Below are 27,966 nucleotides of genomic sequence, written 5' to 3' on the forward strand. Positions count from 1 at the left end.
AAAGCATTAAAAATATTTTTGGCAGCACTCAAGCATTTTGTTTTTTTGGCCAATGTTTTTTTTTTTTTTTTTTTTTTACATTTCCAGAATTCTTTGTTTTGCCCCGACTTCCTGCCCCATTTTGGACCCTCTTATCGGGCACAAATTCCATTTTAACACACCTCAAACACCAGAGAGGACAATCTTAGACGCCATATAAGAGCGACCTACACCTGCACCACCAAAACATATTGTCTGCATTTTTAAAAAAAATTTTTTGCACAATTGTAATTTTTTTTCATTTTTTTCTTAGTTTGTTGACGACACTCTTCCCCGTGGCGCGTCAAATATACAATCGCTATTTCCCCATTTCTGTCCGTTTGCGACCACCAGAAAAGATCGCGGAAGGATACGGGCGTCATCTCAACTTCCAAATGAAAAGGGGAAGAACCCGGCGAGATGATCGAGTGCAATAAAATGGCGGCAATGAAGTCAGCCGGAGCGAATTTGGGGGAGATAATTACCGGGCTGGAGACAAGAGCGGGAGAATCAAGACGAGAATCCTGAGCTCACGTGGAGGTTGGGTGTCAAGATGTCAGAAACCCACACAAGCGTATTGAAATTAGAAAGCGGGCAAAATCGGCCTTGCGCGGCCAATTTCCAATCAAGTGGAAAAGAAAAGAAGACGTTTCCAGAAAAGAAAACGTCAAAGCATTCTTGGAGTTTGAACTTGTGATCGAGAACTCACGGTTGAAGCTCCTCGCAACCTGTGAGGTGACGCTAGCCCGGATTAGGACAAAGCCAAGTTGGGCAAGCGTCAAAAATCCAGGTTGGAGTTCACCGAGTTCTAAAGAGGCGACGTTGCCGCCGTGAGCGGTCGTGCGAGTGAGAAAAGGAGAGGCATGGCAGCTTTATTTCATATACGAGATAACTCGACGTGCTTCGCAAAGAGCAGAGAAAACTAAAGTGGCTCACCAAATCGTATCCTGCCACCATGTAACATATCAAGAGAAAACTTGAAAAACAAATCATGTCAAAGTGAAGAAAAGTGGGCTTTCCAAAATAAAAGATCAAAATGATTTGGGCATTTTTTTTGAAGGGCATTAAATCAAAGGCGGGGAAATAAATTAAATTAATTATATTTAAATTTAATTAATCGAAAATTGAAAATCAATTAATTTAAAATTTAAAATTAATTAATTACGAATTTAAAATTAATTAAATGTAAAAAATTGTAAATTAAATAATTAAATTTGAAATTAATTAATTGATTAATTAATTTTAAATTTGTAATTAATTACATTTAAAAAATAAATTAAGTTAAAAAAATAAATCATCGTTTTTTTTTTTTAACGTGCATTTAAAAGCGTTTGAACTCGGGGCTTGCCTTCACTTCTGTTGGCAGCTTATGAAATTTGTGCGCAGCAGAACAACTACGTGCGACTTCGCCATGTTTACTTGCAACTCTGGGCTCCAAATCGGCGGAAATCTAGTCTCAAAATGTTTAAATCTATTCTACAGCCACAATCGGGAGCCACCTTTAGCTTTTTCGGGGCGGACTAATATGGTTTGATCTCTTTGTTGTGGTCAGAACCCGAGCTGCGGCTGTTTGATGCTCTTTTGAGGGAGTCCGGTAAGAACTCCGTAACAATCATCAAGCCTACTGGCGATAAAAGCGCGGTCTGCCGAATTTTACATTGATCCCCCCCGCAGTGTGCCAACACTTTGAAAATATTCAATGAAGCATTGATCTAACCCGACCCCCCAAACCCCCCTGACATAATTTGAGGCTGAAAGTGGAGATTTTATAAACATTGCGTTGACAATAAGTGACGCCAGCCTAGAAACAACAATCGGGTGCAGAGAAAATGGAACGATTGAAATTTGCAATGTTTTAGATGTGTGGTGGGGGGGCGGTGGGTGGGGGGGGGGGGGTTGTACAAATTGTATTCAGCATAAAAATGGATGTTTGTTTTTCGGCTGCCCTGCCCCACCCAAGCATCAAAGTCTAGCTCCGCCACTGCACATGGCGTCTTTCGCATCAGCGTGATTTTAGCATCAGCCGAAAACGAGAACACCCCCCCCCACCACCACCACCCCTCCCCACCTCCTTTCAGCAATTAGAAAAACACGTGGCTTCTTTCTTCCATGTGGATTCGGCCTCTCGAGGGGGCCGCTCTTCCTTCCGTGTTTACTTTTCTCGTCGCCGCAAGTCGGCCCCGCGGATGATTCCCCACGGGGTGGGGGGGGGGCGCTCTGGAGCGGAACGGCGGCGCTCGCGGCGCACGCTGACGATGTTTGTATAACAGGAAGTAGAGATTTGGAAAGTGAAAGTGAAAAGATAGCTCGCGGATGGGAGATAGTTGAAGTCGAGTGCAAGTTGGAAAGCGTTCGACTGACTGACACTTAGTAAGTCATAAATCAAACGACAACAAAAAAATTTGCGGACACACACGCGGACGCGCGGACTGCGCTTAACCCTCGTAGTGCACCGCTTGCGATAAATGTAAAATGATGTCTTTGAATCAAAGGCAAAGGCATTCAGAAAAACACGAGAGAGATGAAACTTATGGAGGGGTTCTAAAATGGCCTAGATTTCATGACGTCACCGGATGATAATTCTCAGGCATTGCAGCAATAATAAAAAAACGTTGTGATACCTTAATCTTCACCATTTACATATTTTGCACCATAGAGACCCATTATAATTCATATTTTTGAATGCATCGTAAACCGAATGTGCAAACATGCATTTCACGCGATTTTTACGTCAACCGCTTTGTTTTCGCTTGGACAGACGTGAGCATGCCACATTGTTGGGTTGAGGTCGTTCCAATTTTGCAACTTTAGGTGGCGTCAGAGGATGGCAAATGAGTTTGCCTTTTTGCAGGAGGCTTCAAACCAATGCATTTTTTTTCCCCTTTTGCAAAAAATAAAGAATAAAAAATCCCAAAGAACTCATAAAAACTATATATGTATGGATAGCACAGATGCCTCTGAACATTTTGAGTGTTTGAAAAAAAAAAAGGAATGTTTGTATAACACAAAATACATCATTACAAAAATTGTAAAATGCGTAACTTAAGGCCTTTTTAATTTGGAGCACACAAGGGTTACGCGCGATGTATTAGCTCGCCATGATGCGCCTTGCTCACATCGACAAACAAACATTCATTTTTACCATTAGCGTCAAATGTCTTTGCATTTGACATCAGGCAAACTGCGTTAAAGGCTGCAGACGCCCCAACGCAGCCGGCCATGTAAATACATATCGCTCGCTTATCATCGAGCCCATCGCTGGCCGCCTAATTGCGGCAAATCGCCCGAAACGTCGATTAGCGGCCTCATTTTGTGCCAACGCAAACCATTTCCGTGAATTCTTAAAACAAGATGAATGGACGCTGCCGTCCATCGCTGTCCCACGAGCGGAAGTCGAGTGTGCTCCCTTTTGCCGTTCTTTAGTCATCAGCAGTAGAATTTGACCACGTTTGATCAAAACACACCACGGGGGGGGGGGGAGAAAATGAACTTTTCTGAATGAGTGAGGAGATTTGTGTGATGTTGTTTTGTATACCGTTTACAATTTTGGAAGCTCTCCTGGGTCTTAATTACCTCACCGCGCCAGCAACACAGGAAATGTAGATGCTCCTTTTGCCTTGTTGTTGCTCTTGTTGTTTACTTTCCGGTCGCGAACTGCCACTCATCGCGTGGCATGCCAGTCGCTATGAAGTGAGACGGCCAATCACTTTCTTTGTATTTTATAATCGTCATAACGATATACTCACGCGCACTGATTTTTTAATTTATTCTTTTTGATTTCTAGGGCTCATTTTTCATCACATGGTCTATTTGTATTTTCCACGCCGACAGCAACGGCAAATATATGCCGTGAGCGATCACTTTGTGGATTCTTTCAAATTCCCTTTTTTCTATTTTGCGTGGTAAGAACCGGTGACGGAGGCCATCGCATTCATTAGCCGTACCCTTCCCCGTCTGCATGTGACCCCAGACGTTTGACTTTTGTTTTACTTTTGTTTTTACTTTTATGTGGATTCTTTCCATTCCTTCTGCTCACAGGGCACCTCGCGCGCTAAAACATCAACAAGGAAACTAACGAGGGTTCAAGACGCTTGACGCCAAACGACCGGCGCGCAGATGCTAAGCAGATTTTAATCACCAGACAGTGGCGATTAACTCGGTGGACCTCACGCATCATTCAACCATTACGCCCATTAATTTGAATGGCCGCACACTCAAACCCGCACACACACACAAATTCAAGGTGGTGATGTTGCACTGAAGAACACCGATCATTGTCACATCTGAGATAGTTTTTTTGAGTTTTGCGTTTCTGAGTTAAAAAAATATATATATATATATATATATATATATATATTTATTTATTTATTTTGAAAAAACTGGCAAAGCACCGGAATGTCGAGGAATTACAGTACAGTGGTACCTCAACTTACAAAAATCTTGCCTCTTGTTACGTTACGAAAGGTAAAAATACAGCGTGGGTTGCGAATCGCAGGTCCTGAACGCATCATACTTCGAGCTGCTCTGCCATTGGCTACTACCGAGCATCCTCCTGGCATCTCATTGGCTAAGAGGGACCTCTACCAAATGCGTGTAGATGGATAAATAGATTGAGATGTGTCGATGCGGCGTCCTCGTCATTTGCCCCTCGGGCCGTGAGGTGTTCGGATAGTTTGACATCAAGGTGAATGACCCAGAAAAAAAGTCCTAAAAGTTACGCGATTCCGTTTATTTTTTTTACATGATGCGCAATTCTCATTTATTGTGCAATCATCGAATTCTAACATGTAGTTGTTAGATATTTTGATGCATTTTTATGCTTCATAAAACATTTAGGTCTGAATTTTGGAAGGGCTTGGAACGAATTAGGCCATTTACATGGAAAACGCGTCTCGACTTACAAACTCTAATTTCCTATTAAACGTATTCATTTCAGAATTAGAGGTACCGCTGTCCTGTGTTTAGCCTAATCGGGCCGCACGCAGCTGCCTTTTAACCACGAAGCCAACATTTAAAAGAATACATTGCAATTTTATTATTTTGTGTCCGGAACTTGAGAAAAACCGCAGACGCACACCGCAATTAAACACGCGTCCACGGAAGACGATGCTACTTGGCCGGGGAGTCACGCTTGGCGGCATCCAAGATTCGTTTCGCGGCGGCCCGGGCGTTCTCTCGCGTTCTCAACACACCGAGTTGAACGTGCGCACACTTGCCGCTTCGGCTAATCCCTTTCCCGCAGCTCGCCGAGTTCCCGGGGGGGCTTTTTATTGCGCCGCAGCCGTCCTCGCCGTGCCGCTACGCCGGTCGCATGCGGCCGACTCGGGTGTAATTGGTAAATCAAAATCAAAATGGTAAAAATCAGACAGAACTTCCTTGGGAGGTGCTACAGCAGTTAGCGCGTGGACTCATAGTGCAGCGGTAGCGGGTTCGATTCCTGTGTGCCGTTTGCCTGCGTGGGTTTTCCCCGGGTACTCCGGTTTCCTCCCACATTCCAAAAACATGCACGGCAGGCTGATTGAAAACTCTATAATTGTCCCGCGGTGTGAGGCTAAAGCGGATTAGAAAATGGATGAATGGATTATTCCTCCTGAATGGAAATAGCTAAAATCAGCCAATGATGTGTGGTCACTCTGAGCCCAAATGTTCGGCTTAATCTGATTTTGAAGACGTGGCTTCTTGAGACTTTCTTAGGGAGGAGGGGGCGGCGACTTGTGCTAAATACAGTATGCCTAGCACATTTCATGCTAAGCTAACTTCTGGAGCCTGAATTTCCAACGATTCAGCGGGTCACGTTTGGCTAGCGGTGGATCTCATGCGTTGCTAATGAAGTGGCGGGTGAGCGGATCTCGACGTGGATGTCGCGGCGCTTTCGACGCTGAATTCCCGCCGCGTCCTAAAGGTCCAAAGAGAAATGATGCTCGCGCGCTAATCTACTTCATCAAGGTCCTTTGCCATAAAACAAGCCTGAATTTAAAGGCTCATAAAACCATGGCGACGTTGCTTCAACTTTGCATTTTATGAGGCCGTTGAACTAAACGTGAACTTTTGAATTCGTTTAAAAGGCAGCCACGCGCACGGTACACTGTTACGACCGGTTGTCACGGTTGAGCGGTCGGCTCAAGCTGTTCCGCCGCACCTGGCGCCGGATTCATTAAGTCGGCGGCACAAAGCATGCTGGGTAATCAACGCTACTGTTAGGGCGTCATTGTCGGGCAAGCAGTGAGTGTCAAGCCGATCACGCTAATATGGCGCTAATATTGCGCTAATATGGCGCTAATATTGAATACCTAATTAAGTGAAAGCACAAATTCAATTCAACGGATGAATCATCAAATTGAACCGGCGTGCTCTACACACACACACACACACACACACACACACACACACACACACACACACACGCGCGACGATTGAAAACTCACAACAGTTAGCAACGAAGAGCCCCCCGTCTGCCTCGCAGATGCCGATCAAAAATTGGTATGAAGAGGGCAGATTCCCTCAGGCAATTTTATCAAAGACAAAAATAAATCAGTAATCATCAAAAATGATCATTCAAAGCAACATGGCAGATTTGCCGCGTCTTTGCTGCTGTGGCTTCTTGAGACTTTTTTGTGGGTCTACTCATGGCTAGCTAGCTACTCATAGCTCGCAAATTTCATGCTGCCAAGTGAAACTGGAGACCGGGGCTCGTTTTTGACAACCGAAGCCTCTTATTCGTTTAATTTTTATCGCAGATCGTCAATACGCTGCCCCGCCTCGGCTCAAATGACGCAAATTTAGCAATTTAGCATCGTCTAGTTGTCCACATTGCTAACACAAGCTAGAATTGGAGGCAAAATCATGTCGGTTCTTAATATTTCGGCCTTGCTTACCCTGCCATGACAATGAAGAAGTCCAGGCGGTTCCAGGTGTCGCCGAGGTAACTACGCCGGCCGAAGATTCCCAGCGCCACCATCTTGATCACCATCTCCAAGGCGAAGAAAATGTAGATGAAGGCGTCAAAAGCCTGCCCGGGTCACAAAAACAAAACATCTCGCGCTCGTCATCACAACCAGAACTAACAAAATTCATTCAAGCTAACTTCATGAAATATCCATTAGCATCGCATGCTAATGGATATCAAGTCAAGTTGGTTCCTTGTAATTTTTTACTTTGCCTCGTGTCAATCAAATCAGGCCCCCCCTCCCCACTCCAACTCTAAATGGAGCAGAAAATCATTTGCTAGCGTGCTAATCAGATAAGCTCCCCGCCTGGGCCCCGGCCGCACTCCCCCCAGTCTCGGGCTTCAATCAAGCATCTCATTAAAAGCAGAACAAATCCAAAGCAAATCAAACACAAACTCGGGTTCAAGCGTGTTGTGGCTGCTGACAGCACAAAACCGAAGATGAGCTGTCGCTGTTGTTGTTGTTGTTGTTGTTGTTGGGTGACGGCCTCGCCGCGGCTTTCGGATTCTCGCAAGTCGCATTTGTGTTGCGCTAGCGCTCGCGTGGCGGAGGGAAAAGGCAAAAAAAAGGTCAGAGTCGCCGTTTGCCTTCTGGAGATGTCAGGCGCTTGTTGCTAATGCTAACGTGCGCACATTTGACCTTTTACTTAACTACACTTTTTAACAATTTACATGTTCTTGGTTTTACTGTTTGTTGCTTTCTACCGCCTTTATTACCGATTTGTCTTACTGTTTATTGTGCATGTTGAATTGCTCCGTGTACAGCACTTTGTATGCAGCGATGGCTGTTTGAAAGTGCTCGAGAAATATTGTTGACTTGACTTGACTTGACTTGATGTGGGTAAACATCAAAGGCAATTAGCGGTCGTGGGTGTTCAGGAAGATCAAACACACCCTGTTGTTGTTTTGAACCAAGTAAATTGGACTCGCTTTGGCAAAAAAAAAACAAAATTTCAATGTTATACTCTTCATAGAAACGGTGAAGCTCAAAGACAATTTCTCATCTCGAACCTAGCAAGTGTTTTCGGCAACATCAAAAGCAAACTAGCAAACATTCACCTTCTGCCAACGTCAGCAGCACAAAGACAATTTCGGCATCCTTTCATACATATTTGGAATGAACCTGGGGTTGATTTTCAGAAATACCAAAGACATAACCCCCCCCCCCCCCAAAAAAAAACATTGCCACTTTTGTGAGCTTTTACGCACGTGGCGGCATCGGCAATCGAGCCGACACTATTCATCGTGGACTTTTTCCAAGAGGAGTCCATCGATCTCGTTCGGCGCTGCCCACTAAAGCCACGCGGATATCGAACGTGGTATTTGTGTGTGTGTGTGGGGGGGGGGGGGGGGCTCAACGCTAGCGATTCTTGCAGGATGAACTCTATTAGCTCCGACTGCACAACCACCCTCCCATAGAGAGACCAATCAATTGCTTGCATGTGTGTGCCGTGCAAGTGTGTGTGCTGGCGCCAAGCGGCTTGCACGCAACACACACTCGTCCACCTTTGACACGGGTGAGAGGGGGGTGTGGAGGGGGGGCCCTGCCAAGCGAGATGCTCGCAACAGCACGAAGCCCACATGCTAAGCTGATGAGTCACAGCCGGGAGCTTCTCGTGGGCGTCCATCCCAGCCGAGAGCTGCGCTGAGAAAAAGAAGCCAAGGCTGCTTGTTGGCGCCTAATGGACCCCCGGCTTTCGGACCCCCTTTTTGTTTGCCTGGAAACTCACTCATCAGGGAATTTGGGGTTTTAAAAAGAAGCCCCCCTATCAATTTGTGGTGGTCACGCGGTGGGTGGAACACCGTGTGTGTTTTCCAAAACATAAAAAAGGCAAGTTTAGTGTCGACGGTGACATTTTTGTTTTCATCCGAATCCAAAGACAGTCTTGAAAAAAGACGCGTTTGCATAAATATTAACATCAATTTGCTACATACAGTACAGTGAAACCCCGCTATGCGACCACCTCATTTAAACGACCACCTTAAAAATACGACCGGTTTTGTACAGTCCCAAATAGAACGCCTATGTATTGTATCGTATTGAAACCCCAGAAATGAGACCACCCCGGAATTCAGAATTGTGACCGCGATATCCGGTCCCGAGGAAGCTATCGCCTCGTAATTACGAGCAGGAGTGAAAATGGCAGCAAGCAAGAAGAGAGTTGATTTGACGCTACAACAGAAAATAGAAGTTATTCGAGCCAGTGAGCAGCCAGGATCGAGCCAGCGAACATTAGCTGAGCGGTTTGGAGTTGGAAAAACTCAAATCCAAACCATTTTGAAAAAGAAACGGGAGCTCCTCGATGCATACTTTTGTGAATTGTATGTGCGTTTTTAGGCCGATATTTGGCAGGGCTTTTGTTTTTTGTTTTTTGCGTGGGTGGGGTGTTTGAATGTCATTCGATTTGTCTGATGTTGTAATAGGGCTTCGTGTATGCAAAACAAAAGGCACACAAATCAGCAAACCATGCACTAATATTGGTCCATAAAAATCCGACCAATCAGTCAGGACTTACATATAGAGTCATCAAAACATTTCCATCAAAACAAGTCAACTGAGTCTTTCATCAGTTGATTTGGTTAAAAACTGTCAATTTATCTTAAACATCAAGCAAATTTGGAGTTCAAAAATATGTTTACAGAAACATCCAAGACAAGTTTCTTTAAAAAAAAAGGCAATTTGTATTGAAAAAAAAAAGGATTAAACATTTCAGTAAAACAGATTCTTGTAAAAATGCGAGACAATTTGGTTTTCAAAATCGAAACATCAAAAAGAAGAAAGTTTGAAATGCATGTTTTTGGAAACATCAGACAGACACTTTAGATTGCACAAAAATTTTTGGGGGGTCGGGGCAAATTCCTCAAAGTCCTCAACAAACAGAAAACTTTTGAGGTAATTTTGTCTTTCCATAACTTTTTTTGTAAGACATCATGGAAAACTTTCTAGTATACTTTATTTTTACAAACAAAGATAATTTGGAGAATGATAAAGAAGATGTCAATGAATATCAAAAACACGTTTGAGTATTCCAAACATTTTCTGTAAACATCAAAGACAGTTTCGTCCTCAAAAGATGCCCCCTCCCCCACCCCCACCAAAAAAAAAGTTTTCTACAGTCAACCAATAATGTGCCCGATCTTTGAGACAAGGTTTCAAGGCGAGTGAAATGAAATTAAAATTGAGACAAGGTGTCAAGGTGAGTGAAATGGAAGTCAAAGGAGAATCTTACCGACAAGATCTGGCATCGTTCGGAGGAGCAGTCGATGTTCTGGCAGGGTTGGTACATTCCCAGCGTGACGCAGTTCAACAGGATGACCATCATGCTCACTCGCTCAAACCACGTGAAATCAAACAGCTGGTTAAGGGCAACCACAAATGACTCTCAGGCACCGATGCGAGCATTACAACAAACACAAGTGGAGTTCCCCAGGGCTCTGCACCGGGGCTCCTATTGTTTTTTGACAGGATGCATGTATTTGGCAGAAATTGTTGGAAGGTGAGGATTAAGCGGATCAGAAAATGGATGGATGGATGCTGCATTAATCAAAATAGCGTGTTTGGATTGGTGGGGGCACCTGGAACATATAAGAAAATAAAAGAAATGACCTCCACTTCTTTGCCTCCCAACCACTTTGAAAAGATGCCTGAAAAATAGAAATCCAAATCACTTTACATTTGAAGCCCGTCGCAAAGGCGCCCTTTCCGCCGCCGCTCGTTGTGACCCAACACAGTTACTACTTCAATTTTCCGCGTTCCATCCCGACTTTACCGTGCGTCTCCCACTCAGCTGCCACGGGATTCCTTGAGACGCGTGTTCCCATGGCAACCAGCACACAAAAAAAAAACCCTCCCTAAATATTCTATATAAAAAGCTGCTCCGCGGTGTGTTTGTGTGTGTGTGTGAGTTTTAATAAGTCACCAGTTGGCCAATGAAATCAGCGCTTTATCATTTCCAAATCTATGAAAGCACAGGCTGTACATTTGATGACTTTCTGCTTGCTCACGCGCACACTTGGCGGTTCGTTCTGGGTGAGATTATGGGCGCCGAACGAGCTCATTTAGCAGTCCATCACCTCCTCAGCTTGCCTGAGGGAGGAGACGTCAAAGCTCAGCAAGCTGACAAAGTGGCAAGCCTTGTGCGTCGCACGCCGGGACCACTTCGGGGAACGGGGACGCAACTAACTACAACCTGACTAATACTGTAGTTGCTTCATTTGTTTGTCTTCATGAATGGGGTGGGGGGTTGCAATCCCAAGAATATACTCGTGATTTCTGAACAATGTTGAACATTTTGAGAAATTGTGAATTTTCCATGAACGGGGTCGTATTTTGGAGGGCTTGATTTTGCAAAGCCAAAGAATAAAATAGTTTGGAAACAAAAATGCTCACTTCATTGTTATTTTTTGGTGGTATTTTGTTTTGTCAATCTATATATATACAGTATATTTTCAACAAAAACTACCATTCCAAACACAGACATATAAAAACACAAATAATTGAGGGCCAACCCCCCCACCCCCACCCCAAAAAAATCATAAAAACACTCACAAGCAAATCCAAAAAATATCAGTCTGAAACCTTCAACTATCGCACACAAAATAAAGTCGAACTGTATTTGGACAATTATTTCCGGCAGTATTTTCGTGGGAACCCCACAATCTTTACAAGCGTCATTTTTTTCATCATGTAACAACTGCTCTGAACAGAGTTTTTTTTTTAGCAATACGTCTGCAAAAAAAAAGATGATTTTTTTCCCCCCAAGAATGACAATATTTCACCAATTTGAAAGCCTTTGCCCGTCCTTTGCCCCATATTTCTGATCCCACTAAGTGCTGAACCACAAAAATAAAAAAATTGCACAAACTTTGATTATAATCAGTACTGGTAGAGATATTAAAATTAAACACACACACACACACCATCCAGTCCTGATTGGACCATCTGCTCGGTTCTTTTCCCTTTCGTGTGCGTGATGCAGCACCATGCCAACTTTGAGTGTGTAGGTTTGCTTGTTGTGCCCACTAGCAGCAGAAACGGGGACACACACACACACACACACACACACAATCAGAATCGCAAACAATTGTTGATACCTTCACCAAGGTTGCAAAGTTGGGAACCAAAACTTGAAAACCTACCCTTGGCTGCAAATCATTATTTTAAACTCTGACATTAGTTTGAAACTCCAACTCAGATTTGAAAGGCAAACTTGAAAGACTTTTGACGACACTTTTTCAGCCTCTTGGGTAACAACTGTGGGATTTCGACAGTGTCGTGGTATTGAAGAATCCGAACCCTTCCCTTGTTGGGCACAAATAATCAGGAGCTATGGACAGCTTCTTTTATGCTGCACAGTTCTCTTCAAAAAATGTTTAGGAATTCAGGAATCCATTTTTTTTCTTGCGTCCAGGCCCTGTGTCAGCAAAGCGTGAATTCAGGAATCCATTTTTTTCTTGCGTCCAGGCCCTGTGTTAGCAAAGCGTTCTCAAACCACAACGTGCCCTTTGCCACATATGACAGATGAGAAGAAGTTTTGATGGCAGTGGGCTGTACAGGACAATATTTGTTGAGATAAATTAATTTAAGTAGAAGTAATTTTGCTTCGGCGATAGCCATGTATCCAAGGCCTGAGGAAGCAAAGCGACCTCAAAGCACCACTCACCATAATTCACAGATGGGATGAGGTTTTGATGCACAATTTGTGTTTGGGAAGTCACCAAGATCAAAAGGCTCGCTCGATTTCTGTGTTTTGGACTGTGTGGTGGTTGAACTTTCAAGATCCACCAGTTATCTCACACTTTATTTTACAGAGTGACAAACTTAAGAGTTTATTTCACCCAAATTTGGACCTGATTTATTTTGAGCTTTCGTGCATTTTCTGCCACTTTTCAAAAAAATGGCGTTCAAAAAGGGGATCGTGAAGATCTGTTAGCCAGCTAAGAGTAGTTCTGCTAATAATCTAGCTGCAAAATCACTCCGCGTTAGCCATCCACTTCCACAGATGTGGCAGGGAGGCAATTATCTCCTCGGCACAAGTGTTTTAAGAAAAACATTAAAAATGACAAATAGGCCATGAGGCCGTAGAGCAGACATTTTAATAGCTTGCACACGTACCATAAAATGGCCTGTTTGTCATCGTCAGAAACGAATTTTTTCACAGCCCCGGAAGGCCTCAAGGTCAGAGATGGGATTTTTTTTTTTCCAGTCAGTCGCAAGTAAATACCAGTTTGGAACGATCAAGGACACTTGCTGCCCTCGTTCGAGATGATTAGCTAACAAGTCAGAAATTGAAAGAGTCAACACAACGAGGTTGGTTGATAAACAGTGCGAAATTTCTCAAATAAAATCCAAAAGTACGCACAAACCAAGAACGCGTGGAAAACCCGAATGTTGTCGTCGTTATGCTAGCTTGAACCAAAGACTCACCAGTTGGTGAATGGTGAAGACTTTGCCAGGAAAAGATCACATGACGCATTTTGCGATGCTATCAAAATGGCTAATCCAACAGCGTAGGAGAAGACACAAATTTGTGAGTCAAAGTACACGGCTGTTCCAATGACAACGACATCAGCGTTCTGAAGGAAGTACGTCTTATCAAGATCGTACTCACCAAATTCATGAGACTGTCCGTAAGTCCCGCGTTCTCGATAATGAGAAACGCCGTCTGTGTCTGCTAGCTAGCAAGAATGTCTCTTCTGCGTTTGTTTTTAAAAGTACTCAAAATGAGAGCCCAGATCATGAGTTGGGCGTTGGTTACAATTACTTGAGGTCTCACTTTTTGTTTATTTGTTTTGTTTGAAATTCAAGAGGAGGCGCTGTCGCTCGTTTAGAGAGTGACCGGCACAATTGCTATGTCTGCTATCTTAAATTTGATTTTTTTAGTCCATTCGATTACAAATTCTGCCCAGCAACACGTGTTTTTTTTTTTGTCCGTCCAGATTTTGAGTAGAATCCTTCATTTTGTTGCACTGGCAAAATGATTTTGATTCATTTTATGATTTCTTGGGCTTTGGGTGACTGACTGTGATCTATGAATTCTGCCTAGCAACAAGAAGGGTGCGCACCGCGTGTGGCAATTCTGTCGATCCAAGTTGCCGGCGAGTAAAACGGTTGACGTTTGTTTAGTCACCAGTTCAAACTTGAAGCCGACTTCTGAGTTGGTCGTTCGCAAAAAGAACCCGATAAATACATCAATAAATCAATAAAATACGGAATGAGAGTCAACTGAAATGGAGAATCGTTTTCCCGCTGCCTCTCGCTGACCTTTTTTTTCTGCCGTGTGGCACGTCTGAATCAGTCCGCGGATTGTTTGGCCCGCACTCCCGCCCACACGCATGCATTAGTGTGACTCACACAGTATCAATTTGAACGAGTTGACATTAGTGGAAGGCACAAAAAAAATGTATTTGCTTTCAAATTTCACCTCCAACAGATGCATTACTTTTTCAATTGTGTTTTTTTACATGTTACAATAACGTTATTTCATCATCATCATTCAATTTCTTCTCAGTTATGTCCCAGAGGTGACGCGCGAATATTCTTCTTGCTAACAACGGGCTGTGTGTGTTCAATTACCATGCCCATGTTCGTATACGATGGCGATGCGCGCCGCAAAAAATAAATCAATCAATCAATAAAACGAAATGAAGTGAAATAAAACGCCGTGTGAACATGGCAGCCGACCGCTGCGGCGACATCACATCTCCAAATAAGAGCCGCTCATCGTTCCGGTGAATAATTGATGCGGGAGACAACCTGCTGCTTTTATTGAGGGCGAGGAGGCCCGAAGCGGCAAATACGAGAGAACAAATGAGTGCTTTCCCCACCGTAAAAAAAAATATAAATAAAAAAATTAAAAGCTCATGACAGGAAATCAGCAATTAAAGCAGCGTGATGATATTTCAGCCTGTTGCATGATTCTCTGACACAACAAAGCCCCCCCCCCCCCCACAACCCCCTCCCCATCCCCACCCCTCCCGAAATGCCTCATTAAAGAAATTTCATATTAAAGTCTCATCAAAGTGAGATCAGCGGTCTCGCGACCAGATTCCATCTCAAACTTTGACGCATTCTTTTGACCGCAAATGAAGTTTCCTTAGATCACAAACTCGACACGAAGCCGAGAATCCTCTGTCGTCTCGTTAGCGCCTTGAAAATTGAAGCAGACAGGGTGGATTTAGCTAAAGATAGCCTTTTAAAGCGCATCTAACGGGCGTGCACCCTGACAAGGGCCCGGTGATTAATCGGGGCATTAGCTTTGAGACTGATAGCAGCATTAGCATATAGCTGGAGGAGCTCAGACAGGAGTCAAAAGTTCTGTAAGTTAAAAAAAAAAAAGACTTTAGGACAAAAACATGGACTGAGTTGACTTGCTCGATATGATTAGCAAACTTTGATGCTAGGCTCCAGCCACCTCGTGGATTAGCCAAATAAGGTTGGAAAAAACTTAATCTAAAATGAATTAATCTTTTTTTGTTTGGTCATTTATTCTCCTTGCTTGTTAGTTTGACTCCTAAGATTTGTTAGAAACAAAAAAAAAATGTAGCTAAGTAATCAATGTTGTCTAATTGTTGGATTTGTAGTTAGCTTGTTGTGTTTTTCTCATTATTTGCTCTTGGTCATTCTTTCGTTGGTCTCATTTGTGAGGTAGTTAGCTATAGCACAGCTCGTTTTTTTTAGCTAGCTCATCCAATTCCATTGTAAATGGCTTTTCCTTTGTTTCATAGTTAGTCTGTCATTCGTTCCATTGGCGAGTCTTTATTTTTGTTTTGGGGAGGAGGGGGGGGGTTCTTTGTGATTTACTTCATTCGCGTTGTCCGTTAGCTTTGTTTGGTTTGTCATCTACTCTCATTATTTGGCCTCGTTTGTTTGTGAGGTCGACTTTGTTTACCCCCACTGTTAGCTGTTAGCGCACGTCGCTAACTGCGGCACAACGCGGTTGCGCAAGCCTCAAACCAAATTAAAAGTCACCGAGAGCCCACCGAGAAGTTGACTTTTTTTTATGACGAGCTTGCGGCGGAGGAGGCTGTCATCATCTCGCCCGGGATGAAATTGATTTTTGGGGGAGGGGGGGGGGGATCCCAGTTCAGGGACAGCATGAAAACGGAACAAGCCATTTGCGAACGACCAATGTGGGGGCAATGTGAGCTTTGCAAATGTCAACGTGATTTATATTTGACAAGACTGCCAGCCGATATGAAAACACCCCAAGTGCAGCTTCAGCTTTCACTCACCAATAAAAAGACTCGGAATATCGATTTGAGTGGAAATCGTTCCATTTTACACACTTCTGGAGTGGTCGCAGAAGATTTCCATCCGCCTTATTGGTTGAAAATGTAACGCGCGTGTGTTTTGGTGGGTCTTTGCCAATTTTGGTTACAACGAACACCTTTCGATAGAACGACCAGATTTCCCCCCCCCCAAAAAATAGTGAAAAGGCAGCGTTATTCAATGTGATTGGCTGCGAGGGAACGTCCGGCGGAATGAATGCAACGTAGTCGCGTTTTGAATGTGGCTAATGCTCATCGGACCGTGCCTATTTCATTCCCGGCGTATTGAGTCCAGTTCTGGACGTTTGGAACGACGTTTGACTCGTCATCTGAGCAGGATTTGCCATTTCATGCGAGAAGGGCTCGATGACTAGAGAGTGGTTGAAAGCTAAATGATGTTAAGTCAGTGGAAAAGGCAAATTTAATGGTTGCAAAAAAAATAAAAAATAACTCTGGGAAATGTGAGAAAACGGAAGAAAAGGGAAGACTTGTGATGGCGACAATCGAGTGACTCAGTGAGCCCACGCAACCGAGCCAAAGTGAGAGCCCGGTGCTTCGGTCCATATCCTGTATGAGCAAATCAGCCGATCTGATAGCAATGACATGGTCGTATCCTCAAATAAAAATACCGGCGGCTTCGATTTGGCAAAAAAAAAATAATAATAATAAATTCAAGGATATGGACTGGAGACCATGCGGATACACCAGCTGCGAGGGCAGGTGGTTTGCTTGAGGCAGAAGAAGACCACCGGGGCCAGTTCGGGATACGGGACCACCAGTACGCTTGTGGAACTGCTAGCATCGTCATCGTCATCATCGCGCTCCACTTCCTCTTCCTCGATAGCTTCCTTTTCCTCCTCCTCCTCCTCTTCTTCCTCCTCTTCCTCATCCAGGTGGTATGGGGAGGAGGGGTCAATGACCTCATCACCCCTGGTCACCCGGGTGATGCTCGCCCCCCCCGTCGAGGGGCCCTCCTCCCCCTCCACCTCGCTCGTCATGGCAACGCCAAGGTCTGCTCGAAAAAGAAAGAAAAGAAAAGCGAGATTTTTTTTTGGGTGGAAAATTGTACTACTATTGACCTGGTGCAGAAATCGATGCTGCGAGCGGCGGGGTCGCTCGTGCGCCATTATGGGTCGAAAATGGCAAAGGGCTAAAAATACTTGCGTGCGTGAGCTTTTGGCGAGTGCTTTCGGGTGCTCTGAGGGACATGAAATGAATGAGAGGATGAGTGAAGGGAAAGGTGGAAGCGGAGCCGGATGGTTCGTGCCAAGAGGCCCGATTGGTCCTCACTAGGGTCGCGGGGGTTGCTGGAGCCTATCCCAGCTGTCTTCGGGCAGTGGGCGGGGGACACCCTGAATCGGTTGCCAGCCAATCACAGGGCACACAGAGACGAACAACCATCCACGCTCACATTCACACCTAGGGACAATTTAGAGCGTCCAATCAGCCTGCCATGCATGTTTTTGGAATGTGGGAGGAAACCGGAGCAGCCGGAGAAAACCCACGCAGGCCCGGGGAGAACATGCAAACTCCACACAGGGAGGCCGGAGCTGGAATCGAACCCGGTACCTCTGCACTGTGAAGCCCACGTGCTAACCACTGGACTAACGGGCCGCACTTTTTTATCTATCTTATTTTCAGTCAAATTATTACTGTATATGTTTTATGTTCAATAAACAAACAAACAAACAAACATCTTCCACGATGGCCTCGACTTCAGCAGCCGCCGAAATCCGCTCCAAAAGTTTCCGCTCCAAATCTTAAAGCCAACGTTGAATGCAAGTCGGCCATTCGAGTCTCTGCTCGTCATCATTAGTTGCCTTATTAGGGCCTTGCGACAAGACGGCTTCCTCTTCCTCTTTATTTATTTTTTTTGTGGTGGGGTTGGGGGGGGCGGGGGGGTGACTTTGGCACCGATTTAATAGGCCCGTCGTGTTTTCAGCGGGACCGCAGTGCGAAACGGGCAGAAGCGATGCGGCCGCCTTTGAATTATGCATCGTGTGGAGAGCAAAAGGACGCGCAGAAAAAAAGTTGTGTTTAAAAAAAAATTTTTTTTTTACATTACAGTCTTGCTGCTCGCTGGCGGTCCGACGACGTGTCGGAATATGACACGGCGACCTGCGGACGCGCGCACACTTGCTTTCTTCCTTCGAAGTGCTTCACTTTTATGTTTTTTTTTTTTTGCACCAGACAACATTTGGTCTCGACTTTTTTTTTGTTTGGGTTTTCTTTCCCCCGCTCTTTTCGCATCGCTGCTCTGTCACTTGTTTCGGTGCAGATTACTCGCCGCACTCGCCGCAATCATCAGGGCGGCGGCACAATGTCGCTGGCTTTGTTAGGCGGCAGAGTTGCACTGCTAACGACTTTGCAAATGTCATGACATTTTGTGGGAGAATGCCAAATGTGACCTTTTTATTGAAAAACCGACGCACTTGTTTATGGAAAAGCGGCTTATTTGAAAAGATGACAAAAACGCAATAACAATAAAATCACATTTTAGTTGGTTTTCGCCTTTTTTTTTTTAAACTACAGGAGTCCACAAGTCAAAAAGTCAACGTGAAAATGTGACTATAAAAAAAATGCAAAGAAATTTTAAAATGAAGTAAAAAATAAATGTGAAAAAGTTACGCATAAAACACAAAGTTAAAATACACAAAGTAATATAGCAAGCGGAGGAAAAGTGCAATCACGGAAAAATGACACAAATGTAAACTAAATCAAAATCCGTTCGGTGAATAGAAAGTCAACATGAAAAAGTAAAAAAAAAAAATGAGGGAAAAATGGGGGGAAAAACAGCCTAGAAAAATACAAATTAAAAATTCAAAAATGTTTCATGAAATTAATGAATAATCAAACTCAGTGTGATTAAAAGTAAAAGTAAAGATCCCCCCAAAAAATCTAAATTAACGAGTACATTACAAAAATCAAAAATAAAGAAAAAATATGATTAAACTCAATATAAAAACACAATTAAAAGTAAAAATAAAGATCCCCAAAAAATCTAAATTAACAAGTACATTACAAAAATAAAAAAAAATAAAAAATATATGATTAACCTCAATATAAAAACACAATCAATTAAAAGTACAAATAAAGATCCCCCCAAAAAATCTAAATTAACCAGTACATTACAAAAATCAAAAATAACCAAAAAATATGATTAAACTCAATATAAAAACACAATCAATTAAAAGTAAAAATAAAGATCCCCAAAAAATCTAAATTAACAAGTACGTTACAAAAATCAAAAATTAACTAAAAATATGATTAAACTCAATATAAAAACACAATCAATTATCAATAAGTTTCAAAATGTAAACTAAAGTAAAAATCGACGTGATAAATGACAGCATTAAAAAGGCATGGGGGGGGCGACGAGTAGATTTCTATTTTCATTCAATGCTCCTTTTTTTTTTACTGGCATTTCCTTTTGCCGAGGAGCTCAACACCACACACGATGATGTGTCGATTCATTCGAGAAATGATATAAAAGTCGTAATAAATAACGCGTCCATTCCAAAAGAATTGATTTGATTCTCTGACGTCCTTTTCAGCTTCTCGGTGCGGGCGGGCGTCACTACCGCAGGCCATAAAAGCTTCAAGAGAGCGCAAGTGACGACACGTCGACTGCACTTTGACCTTTACTGATTACGAGTGTGCGTGGAGCATGTAGATCACTTGGCCGGGCAACGCGCGCTCGCTCGCTCACGTCATTATCGGAAATGTGCACGTATTGGATTTGCCGTCGTGCTCTCGTGATGAATTGAAGCCGAGGCAAAGAAGGTGCACACGTTTGCATGTTTTTTTAGCCTGCAAGCAAATTCACGTTGTGCCTTTTAGGGTCCCTCACAAATGCACTTACTCTACGTCACACTGGACAATATGCGTGGCGTATATGTAAAAATAAATAAATACATACATTTTAGAAAACATGTAAAGAGTAAAAATGAAACAAAATGGATAAAAAAGATATCGCCAAAAAAATTGCGATATTTATTTATATATAAATAATATATAATTATATTTATATAATTTATATTTATTTTTATATATAAAAATAAATAAATAAATACATTTTAAAAACATGTAAAGAGTAAAAATGAAACAATATGGATAAAAAAAATATCGCCAAAAAAATTGCGATATTTATTTATATATAAATAATATATAATTATATTTATATAATATAATTTATATTTATTTTTATATATAAAAATAAATAAATACATACATTTTAAAAACATGTAAAGAGTAAAAATGAAACAATATGGATAAAAAAGATAATATCGCCAAAAAAAAAACCTGACAATAAAATGACAACAACAACGTAAAATAAAATGCTGAAGTTGAACTGAAAAAAAAAACTAATCTTGAAATCCTGAAGACGTATGTATGAAAAAAAAAGTCATTGAACAGTTTCAATGATAAAAAAAAATCATTTTAAAAATTAAAGACAAATTTAAAAATAAACAATAGATAAAAACAACAACAACAACAATTTGAAAGCCCAATTTGAAATCTATCCTGAAAACCGAAGCATGCTGTGGAATGTTAGCTTTGGTTTGAATTTTAATTTCACATTTTTAATTTAAAAAATAAATAAATAAATATTTACCTGCCTTGAAACGCGAAAGTGTTTCAAAAATTAAAACCAGATTTTCAACCAAATTCTGTCTTCAAACCTCATTTCTGGGGGGAAAAAAGTCTCTCTCTCTTCATATACTGTATATATATAGTATATATACATAATAAAAGCATACTTTCCAATTTTGTATTCAAATTCAACCACTGAAGTCAGTTTCACTTAGCAGCTGAAAATTTGGTGGGCACCTCTATCAGGAGTAGACTCAAAAATAAACGCAAAAGCTTTACTCGGAACTGTAAAATAAGTATGTCATTGCGATTGAAATTCCCCAGCCGCATTTGAGAGATTTTGTCCGATTATGAGCAAATATGAAATTTGAAAACTTGCACAAAACCCAAGCTACACCCACAAAAAAATCAAGGATTGAGCTTGACTAAGGAAACTCTTCGGCGCTACCTATTGGCCGCCGCAGAGTTCCACTAACCCTACACGGTTTAATTCATGTGAGACTTGACTGTCCTCAAATGGCCGCCATGAAAAAAAAAACCCACAAAAAAAACCCCGCAGCACACTTTCGCCAGCGTATGACAAAGACGCATCGTGTATACGCTTGTCTTAAATAGGTTGCGTATATTTATACTCTGCCTGTGGAAGTTTCAAGCCGGGGAGTCAACGAGGTGATTTGTCGCCACACACAGCCGGAGCGAGGCTACTTTGACAAATGGCGCTAATGCTAATGCCGCTACGGCCGCTCCGTGCGTCTATTTTTACCAGGCATCCATCCATCCGTCCTCCCGCTCTGCTACTGCCATGCAGAGAGTCATGCTAACGATATGATGTCTCTCAGCTAATGTGCTAACCTGAGCTAACACGTTAGCACGCTGTAGGCAACGCGATTAGTTTGTTAGTATCAAAATGATGCTTGGGCCATCACAGCGGACAGCTTTTTAAAAGGTCGCCAAGCGCCGTGACAATCAGCGATTGTCAGTGATGAGAAGAAAGGCTGTCACATCATGTTCACGCCCACAACTGCGCATACCATCATTTGTAATTTTCCAACACTCGTCTCACCCGCCTCAATGCGGCTTCGGACGAAAGTCGAGCCCCGTCACGTGGTGTAAATCATGTCTTGTTCTTTGCTTTTATTTTGTGGGCATGTGTTTTTTACTTTTTCGCGTGTGACAAAATGTTTCTTGTCGCAGAAGTTAGCAGGGTGACATTGAGCGCAAGAAAAGGTCTCGGAAGCAGAAGTAGTTCTTGGCGGCGGTGGACGGCAGCCGTGGGTGGACGCGGCAGCAGCTCGGATTAAAAATAGAGCTCGCCGCAACTTGGTACGACCTGATTATTGAACGTCAGTGCTCTTCAATCCTGCTTTTTATGCCTACAGAGAGCGCCGGCGCGAGGTTCGTGTTCTATTGTACATTTTTGACCTTGACAATTGATGTCTTTTTATGAGATGACAAATTTATTCGAGATCAGTCACTACCGTGGAGGCTGGTATGTCTTTCCAATCTCTGCCCCCCCCCCCCCCCCACCGTTCAGCCATTTTCCTGATAAGTGACAAGCGCTTGTTATCGGTTGGATGCCGTGCACGCACAATAGAAAAACAGAACACACGCGAACGGCCTGATTCTCGTGGAATAGTAATAATTTGACAAATATGCTGATGCGTCTTATTCCATAGGATCCAATTAAAAATTAAAAAAAAATTATTTTTATTTTTAATTTTTTTTTTTTTAATTTTAATTTAAATTTAAAAAATAATATATGCGGATGTGCATAATCGGTGACGGCACTGGGGACAAACCTCAACGGGGATTACAATTATTTGAAGGAAGTGAATCTTGGAGTGAGGACTTTATTTTTTTTTTTTAACTAATATTGACGCCAGTGTGTCGATATTTGATGTCAAGTGCAACTGGAAACTCGAGAGCCATGTTGCTCCCTCGAAGGTCATCGGGCAAAGGCGTCTATTTGAGGGAGGCGTTGACTTCGATGCTATCGATTTTAGGAACATTATTCATCATATGATTACAATTCTCGTCAACTCAAATTGAAGGTGAATCACTTGCGGAGCTCCCGGAGACATAAACGGGGAGCGCAGCTATTTGCCGGAGGCCTTGTAAATTTCCCCAGTGTGGGACAAATGAAGGATATCTTATCTTATCTTGTTTCATTTCACGCAACCAGAGGGACCATTTGCTAACGTGCTAGCGTGCGTGTGCGTGTTGTTGCGGAGGATGCGAGTCAAATTCTATTTCCGTATCGTATCGTTGGCCTCGCTCCATCGACGTGTCTAAATTTAAACTGGTGGGTCAAGCCAATCGACCCTTCCAGTGCTTGCGGTCACGTGCTACTCGGGAACATTTCCAGTAACAATTATTAGCGCACGTTAGCATTGTTGTTCCAAAACCTTTTTGTTTCCCCCTCATGGTAACTCGCAAGGAACATAAAAAAAAAATCTTAATTAGGGTTCCGCCCCATTAAGCTTTAGGAGAGTCGGCCATGGCGAAATACGTTCAGCTGACCGTACACCAGCTGATTTTTTTTCCCGATACTTTTTCTGTTTTGAGCAAAACTCTCGGACCCTCATCTGGGAAATCAAAACAATAAATATAGTGCGCTAATTTTTTTTTTCGTGCTTCAGATGTTTGAAAACAGTGCAGGTTGGATTTTCAGATTTTAAGGACTCCACAAATCACTGCTCCAAAAGGGAAGCCTTCGCGCACCGAGCGCCAAATGCTAACGCTAACCCTTAACCTAAACGAATGCTAACGCTAACCCTTAACCTAAACGGTGCTATCATCGCTGTCCAACAACAACCGTGTGTGCCACATTGACGAACCTCCAGCTCATTTGTGGGGCGCTATGAAAATATCCCCCCCGCCCCCCCCCCCCCCCCGGCCCCCATTTCGTCCCAGTGTCCACCGAGAGTTCACAAATTCGCTAGCAAACCTAAACTGAGCCCAGCTCCTGACCGAATTTTCATAGCCCAACCCCCCTACAAAGTCAAAGGGAAATTGTTCTCTTCGTTCTTCATCCAGCGACGTGCACGCGACCCGCTATTAACGGCTTTACGGGTGTCCATAAACCAAAATGAGCCCACGCGTGCACAGTCGATACGGCGCGCACGCGTGTGCGGCGCGCAAGTGTTTAGTGTTCATTTTGCCGAAAGGGATTAGAGGACGCGTCAGTCATTCCGGAGGGCGTGTCCTTGACTTGCATCCATTTCACGACAATAGAATTAATCAACAGAATCGACTCGGGCCTCCGCATGTACCTGTGGGGCACGCACACACACACACACAAACACACACACACAAACACACACACACACACACACATTGTTGACTCATAATTTACAGTTTTATGACATCTTCCGTGCATGATTTCTATTTGCCATTTTTTTTCCCATCACGCCACGACCTTTTGACCTCCACTTGCCCTTATCCTGTGGCATTCGAACAAAACCCAAACTTAAATATTTTTTTTAATTGCAAAATTACTTTTTGGAATTAAGTCAGTAAACAGTGTTTATTCTTCATTGCATGGCTGCAGCGTACGATGTCCATTCGGGTTATTCGGCGCAATAATGCCAGCTCAAGTATTATGGGCAAATGCTAAGTTTGTAGCATTTAGCTCGCGAGTTCACTCCAATATATTTTGCGAGTACTTTCAAACGTATTTAACGACTATTTGCCAGTCAAACCATTCCTCTCCCACATCGGCAGTCACATGCTTCCCTACGTTCTGATTACACCGCCCTTTTATGAAAATTTCTTCGAGTCGTGCGCCGCCGGTCCATCCGAGTCCTCGTCTTTGAAACAATCGTCGTGGTTTGTCTGCATCTTTATTTCCCACTACGCTGGCCCACTTCCCCGTCGCTCTCCTTCCAGTTCTTACCTAATTAATCCTGGGTCGCCCGCTTCTCATTTCCAACCCGCCTGGCAATTCCGCCGGCATTGTTTGTGGTCCCCACTTGTGCGCGAGAACGTGCGCGCGTGTGCTTATTTTATTTTATTTTTTTGCTATACGAGTCCTATTGTCCATATCGGCTGCTGTTTCCCATTGTTTGTGTTTGTGGAGGCGTGTGATTGCGCATTGCTAAGATATGAATGCGTGATCCAGTCCGTGTGTGTGTGTGTGTGTGTATGTGTGTGTGTGTGTGTGTGTGTGCGGAAGCGAGGAGCCATGAAGTTGAGCGTCACGTGTCAATTCCTGTCTACAAATAACGTTTATCCTCCTGCATCTTTTTTCTTACCCCCCCCCCCCCCCCCACCCCCATATCTTCCTTCCATTGTGGTGCAAAGTCTTCCCGCCAGCACGGCCAAAAGCGAATCCCGCCCACTTGCGCTGGAAGGGATCGGGGATGCTATTTTCTGCCTCGGCGTTTTTCGTCGTTACTTCAACAAGTCGGCGTGCTCGGCCGCGCTAATGTTCCAAATCAATCGGGTTCTTGTTCTGACGGTAATTCCGGGAACGCTCGGAGAAGGCTTGGGTGCTACTTTGGACGTGACGCGCCGATCTTGGCCAGCCACCTCCGGGACGCGGAATTCAAAATCAATCCGAGCCATTGTGACGTGAAGCCATGAAAAGTTGGGAGACGACCAAAACATTCATGAACAAATTCTGCTCCACCAAAAAAGAATTTCGGTACGCTCGAAGAACTGTTTCGGCATAAATAACCCAAATTGGGACCGACCCGCTCGTTGGATGAAAGTGACCCAACTTTCTGGGTTGTGTTCACCCACCAAATTTTGAACCATCAGAAAGTTGTGTCAAAGTACAGGTTAGTCAATTTTTGTTCAAATTTATTTATTATTTGGGGGGGGGGGGCGCAACTGCTTTCAGAATGTGTTTATCTGATGATTCACACTAAAATCAAAATAGACCCGATAGGGTTACAAAGTGTCTGATCAAACCTTTTGGGTACAATCAAACTTATTTTTTCTGTTTTGCTTCATTGGGATTTTCAGGACATTGGTTGTGTTTTAGATTTAGTTTTTTTGTTTGTTTGTTTTCCACTGAGCCCTTCTCAGTGTTTTCATTCATATATTTGGGTCAGTACACTCGGCTTCTCCTGCCTCCCTGCTTTTTGGGGGTTTTCAATTGATACTTTGGCTGAACGCAGGGCTCACACGATGCCCCCCCCCCCTCCCACCCCCCCACACACACTCATTTAAAAAGTCCAAATAAAATCCAGCTGTAGACAACTAGATCATTTTTTGGGGAGTCTGTGCTGTGGCAAATGTACTTGCGCTTCAGAGAAATCTACAATGAACTCGCACACCTTATTGCGCTCGGGAGCAATTCATCAAAGGTTTGCCTTCATTTTATTTCCACCAACGGCGCCCGACTCATCCGATTCTCAGAATGGCGATTGAGCGATCACGATTGAATGGTCGCGCGGCCTTAAAACGCACCGCCGGAAAATGTCTACCGGCAAGCAAAGCGCCGAATTGAGAGCGGCGGCGGATATTGGAGACATTCGTCTTGGGAGTCCATCAAGATGCGCTCGAGATGGAAATGAGGCGAAGAAAAACGAGCGAGGTCTCGGATGACGTGGCAAGCTGGCACAGCAGGCTGCCTGCGCGGTGAAGCAGCATGTGGCTCGTCGCCCAAAGTTACTCGCGAAGTGGCTCGGCAAATGCTGAAAATTGTACGTTTCTCCTCGGGAAGCGGCTCGGTAACAGAATACGATTGCGCGTCATCGTGAAGCAACACACGTCCTGATGAATCGGCTCGGTAGCTGTAAATTAATGTCTGTCTGTTATGATGTAGTAACTCGGTAACTGCTAAAAGGTGTCTCTCATCACAAAACATTTGTTTCTTTGTCATTTCGAAGTGGCTTGGGCAGCTGTCCGGTTTGAAGACTGCATTCCATGGAGCCTTCTGTACAATTTCCCCACATTCTTGACGGCACCCGTCAAGGATTTGGCGCTTGCCACTTAAGAGATCTCAAACGTTGGTGCTTCTTTTGTCGTTAGCATCGGCGCTAACGCTAATGTTCAGAGCTACACGTGGCGCTTGTGGGAAAAAAAGATGAGAAGAATCCATTTTGGCTTATTTTACCATTTAAATTCCGCGGGGCTTCCCCAAATTGTTTATTGATTCTTTAAGAAGAATGAGGCGGTGTATTAGCAGTCGTCGCGTTAATTCAATTTCGTCATGGAGAACAGACGAGATAAAGTGAAGCATTTAGGGGAGAAAATAAAAAGTGTGGAGCAATTACGACAGAGCGGCGGAGGTCAGCGGGAACCAATCGGACGGCAAATTGGAAGGAAAGTGCAATGAAGGGAGCAGGTGTGTCATTGACGCTGTGCTTGATGCCTCACAAAACGATTTCGTGTCACATATTCATGATTCTCCGATTCATGACGTCCTTTTTCCAGTGACATTCTGCGGTGCCGTCGCATCTTTTTCCTCACTTTTCCAAATCCGCAAAAAGCGTCATTGAGAAAAAAAAACCCAAAAAGGCAGAGCTCGTGCTTTGAGGCCGACTGAACTGAAGTTATCCTTCAAGGAAACGGGATGAATGAATGAATGAACGCGCGAGCAATCCGTCGTGCGTTTGCCAGCAAGCGGGTCGTCGCTTCAGCTTCCATCTGCTCGCCGCCTTTGCCGCCATCTATCAGCCCGGATTCTCATTTGGCTGTTTGCTGGAGCCGCGCCGCTAAGACGTGGCGAGGTGACGCCACACATGTGTCAACAACTACCAGAAGTTTCGCTCGCTTCTCAGATGCACTGATTAGCGGGTGTTCAAATTGGCTTTAAAATTTTTTTTTTGCAGGCAATACAAGTACTGGCCCAGCCTGCAAAATAGCAAAATGGAGGGGGTCGATGTCATGATTTTAAAATGTAACAGTTTGATCTCGGCCGCACTTTACTGGGGAGTCGGCCAATCCTCCATCCAAAATTGTAAATTTACCCAATGTGGGACAAATAAATGATATCTTAATCAAACGTCTCCAGTTGCTCCATAATGCCGCTGCCCACCTCGTGACTGGTGCTGGTAAGAGGGAAGCACATCACGCCTTCCAAAGTCCAAAGTATGCAAGTTCATTCATTCATTCATTCATTCATCTTCCGAACCGCTTGATCCTCACTAGGGTCGCGGGGGGTGCTGGAGCCTATCCCAGCTGTCTCT

At 43.6% G+C, this 27,966-nt stretch overlaps 2 protein-coding genes across 3 annotated transcripts in view; one reads left to right on the forward strand and one right to left on the reverse strand.

Annotated features, from left to right (window-relative positions):
- Positions 1–27,966, forward strand: part of LOC127613565 (ras-related C3 botulinum toxin substrate 2) — a 185,320-nt gene that overhangs the window by 124,155 nt on the left and 33,199 nt on the right. Inside the window, exon 1 of one of the 2 annotated variants that reach the window (XM_052084667.1) lies at positions 5,217–5,223. The exons of the other annotated variant lie outside the window; for it this stretch is intronic. The gene's annotated coding sequence lies outside the window, so the exon portion shown is untranslated. Of the gene's footprint in view, positions 1–5,216; positions 5,224–27,966 lie in introns of those variants that run through there. 2 annotated transcript variants of the gene reach the window in all.
- Positions 1–27,966, reverse strand: part of LOC127613528 (voltage-dependent T-type calcium channel subunit alpha-1I-like) — a 77,530-nt gene that overhangs the window by 39,758 nt on the left and 9,806 nt on the right. The window contains exons 3-5 of the mRNA XM_052084608.1: positions 16,916–17,246; positions 10,195–10,306; positions 6,894–7,027 (exon numbers count right to left, since the gene is read on the reverse strand). Of these exons, the coding sequence (XP_051940568.1) occupies positions 6,894–7,027; positions 10,195–10,306; positions 16,916–17,232 (563 nt within the window). The 5' untranslated portion in view covers positions 17,233–17,246. The remainder of the gene's footprint in view (positions 1–6,893; positions 7,028–10,194; positions 10,307–16,915; positions 17,247–27,966) is intronic.

Source organism: Hippocampus zosterae, chromosome 13, assembly GCF_025434085.1.
Source record: "Hippocampus zosterae strain Florida chromosome 13, ASM2543408v3, whole genome shotgun sequence".
Classification (NCBI taxonomy): Eukaryota; Metazoa; Chordata; class Actinopteri; order Syngnathiformes; family Syngnathidae; genus Hippocampus; species Hippocampus zosterae.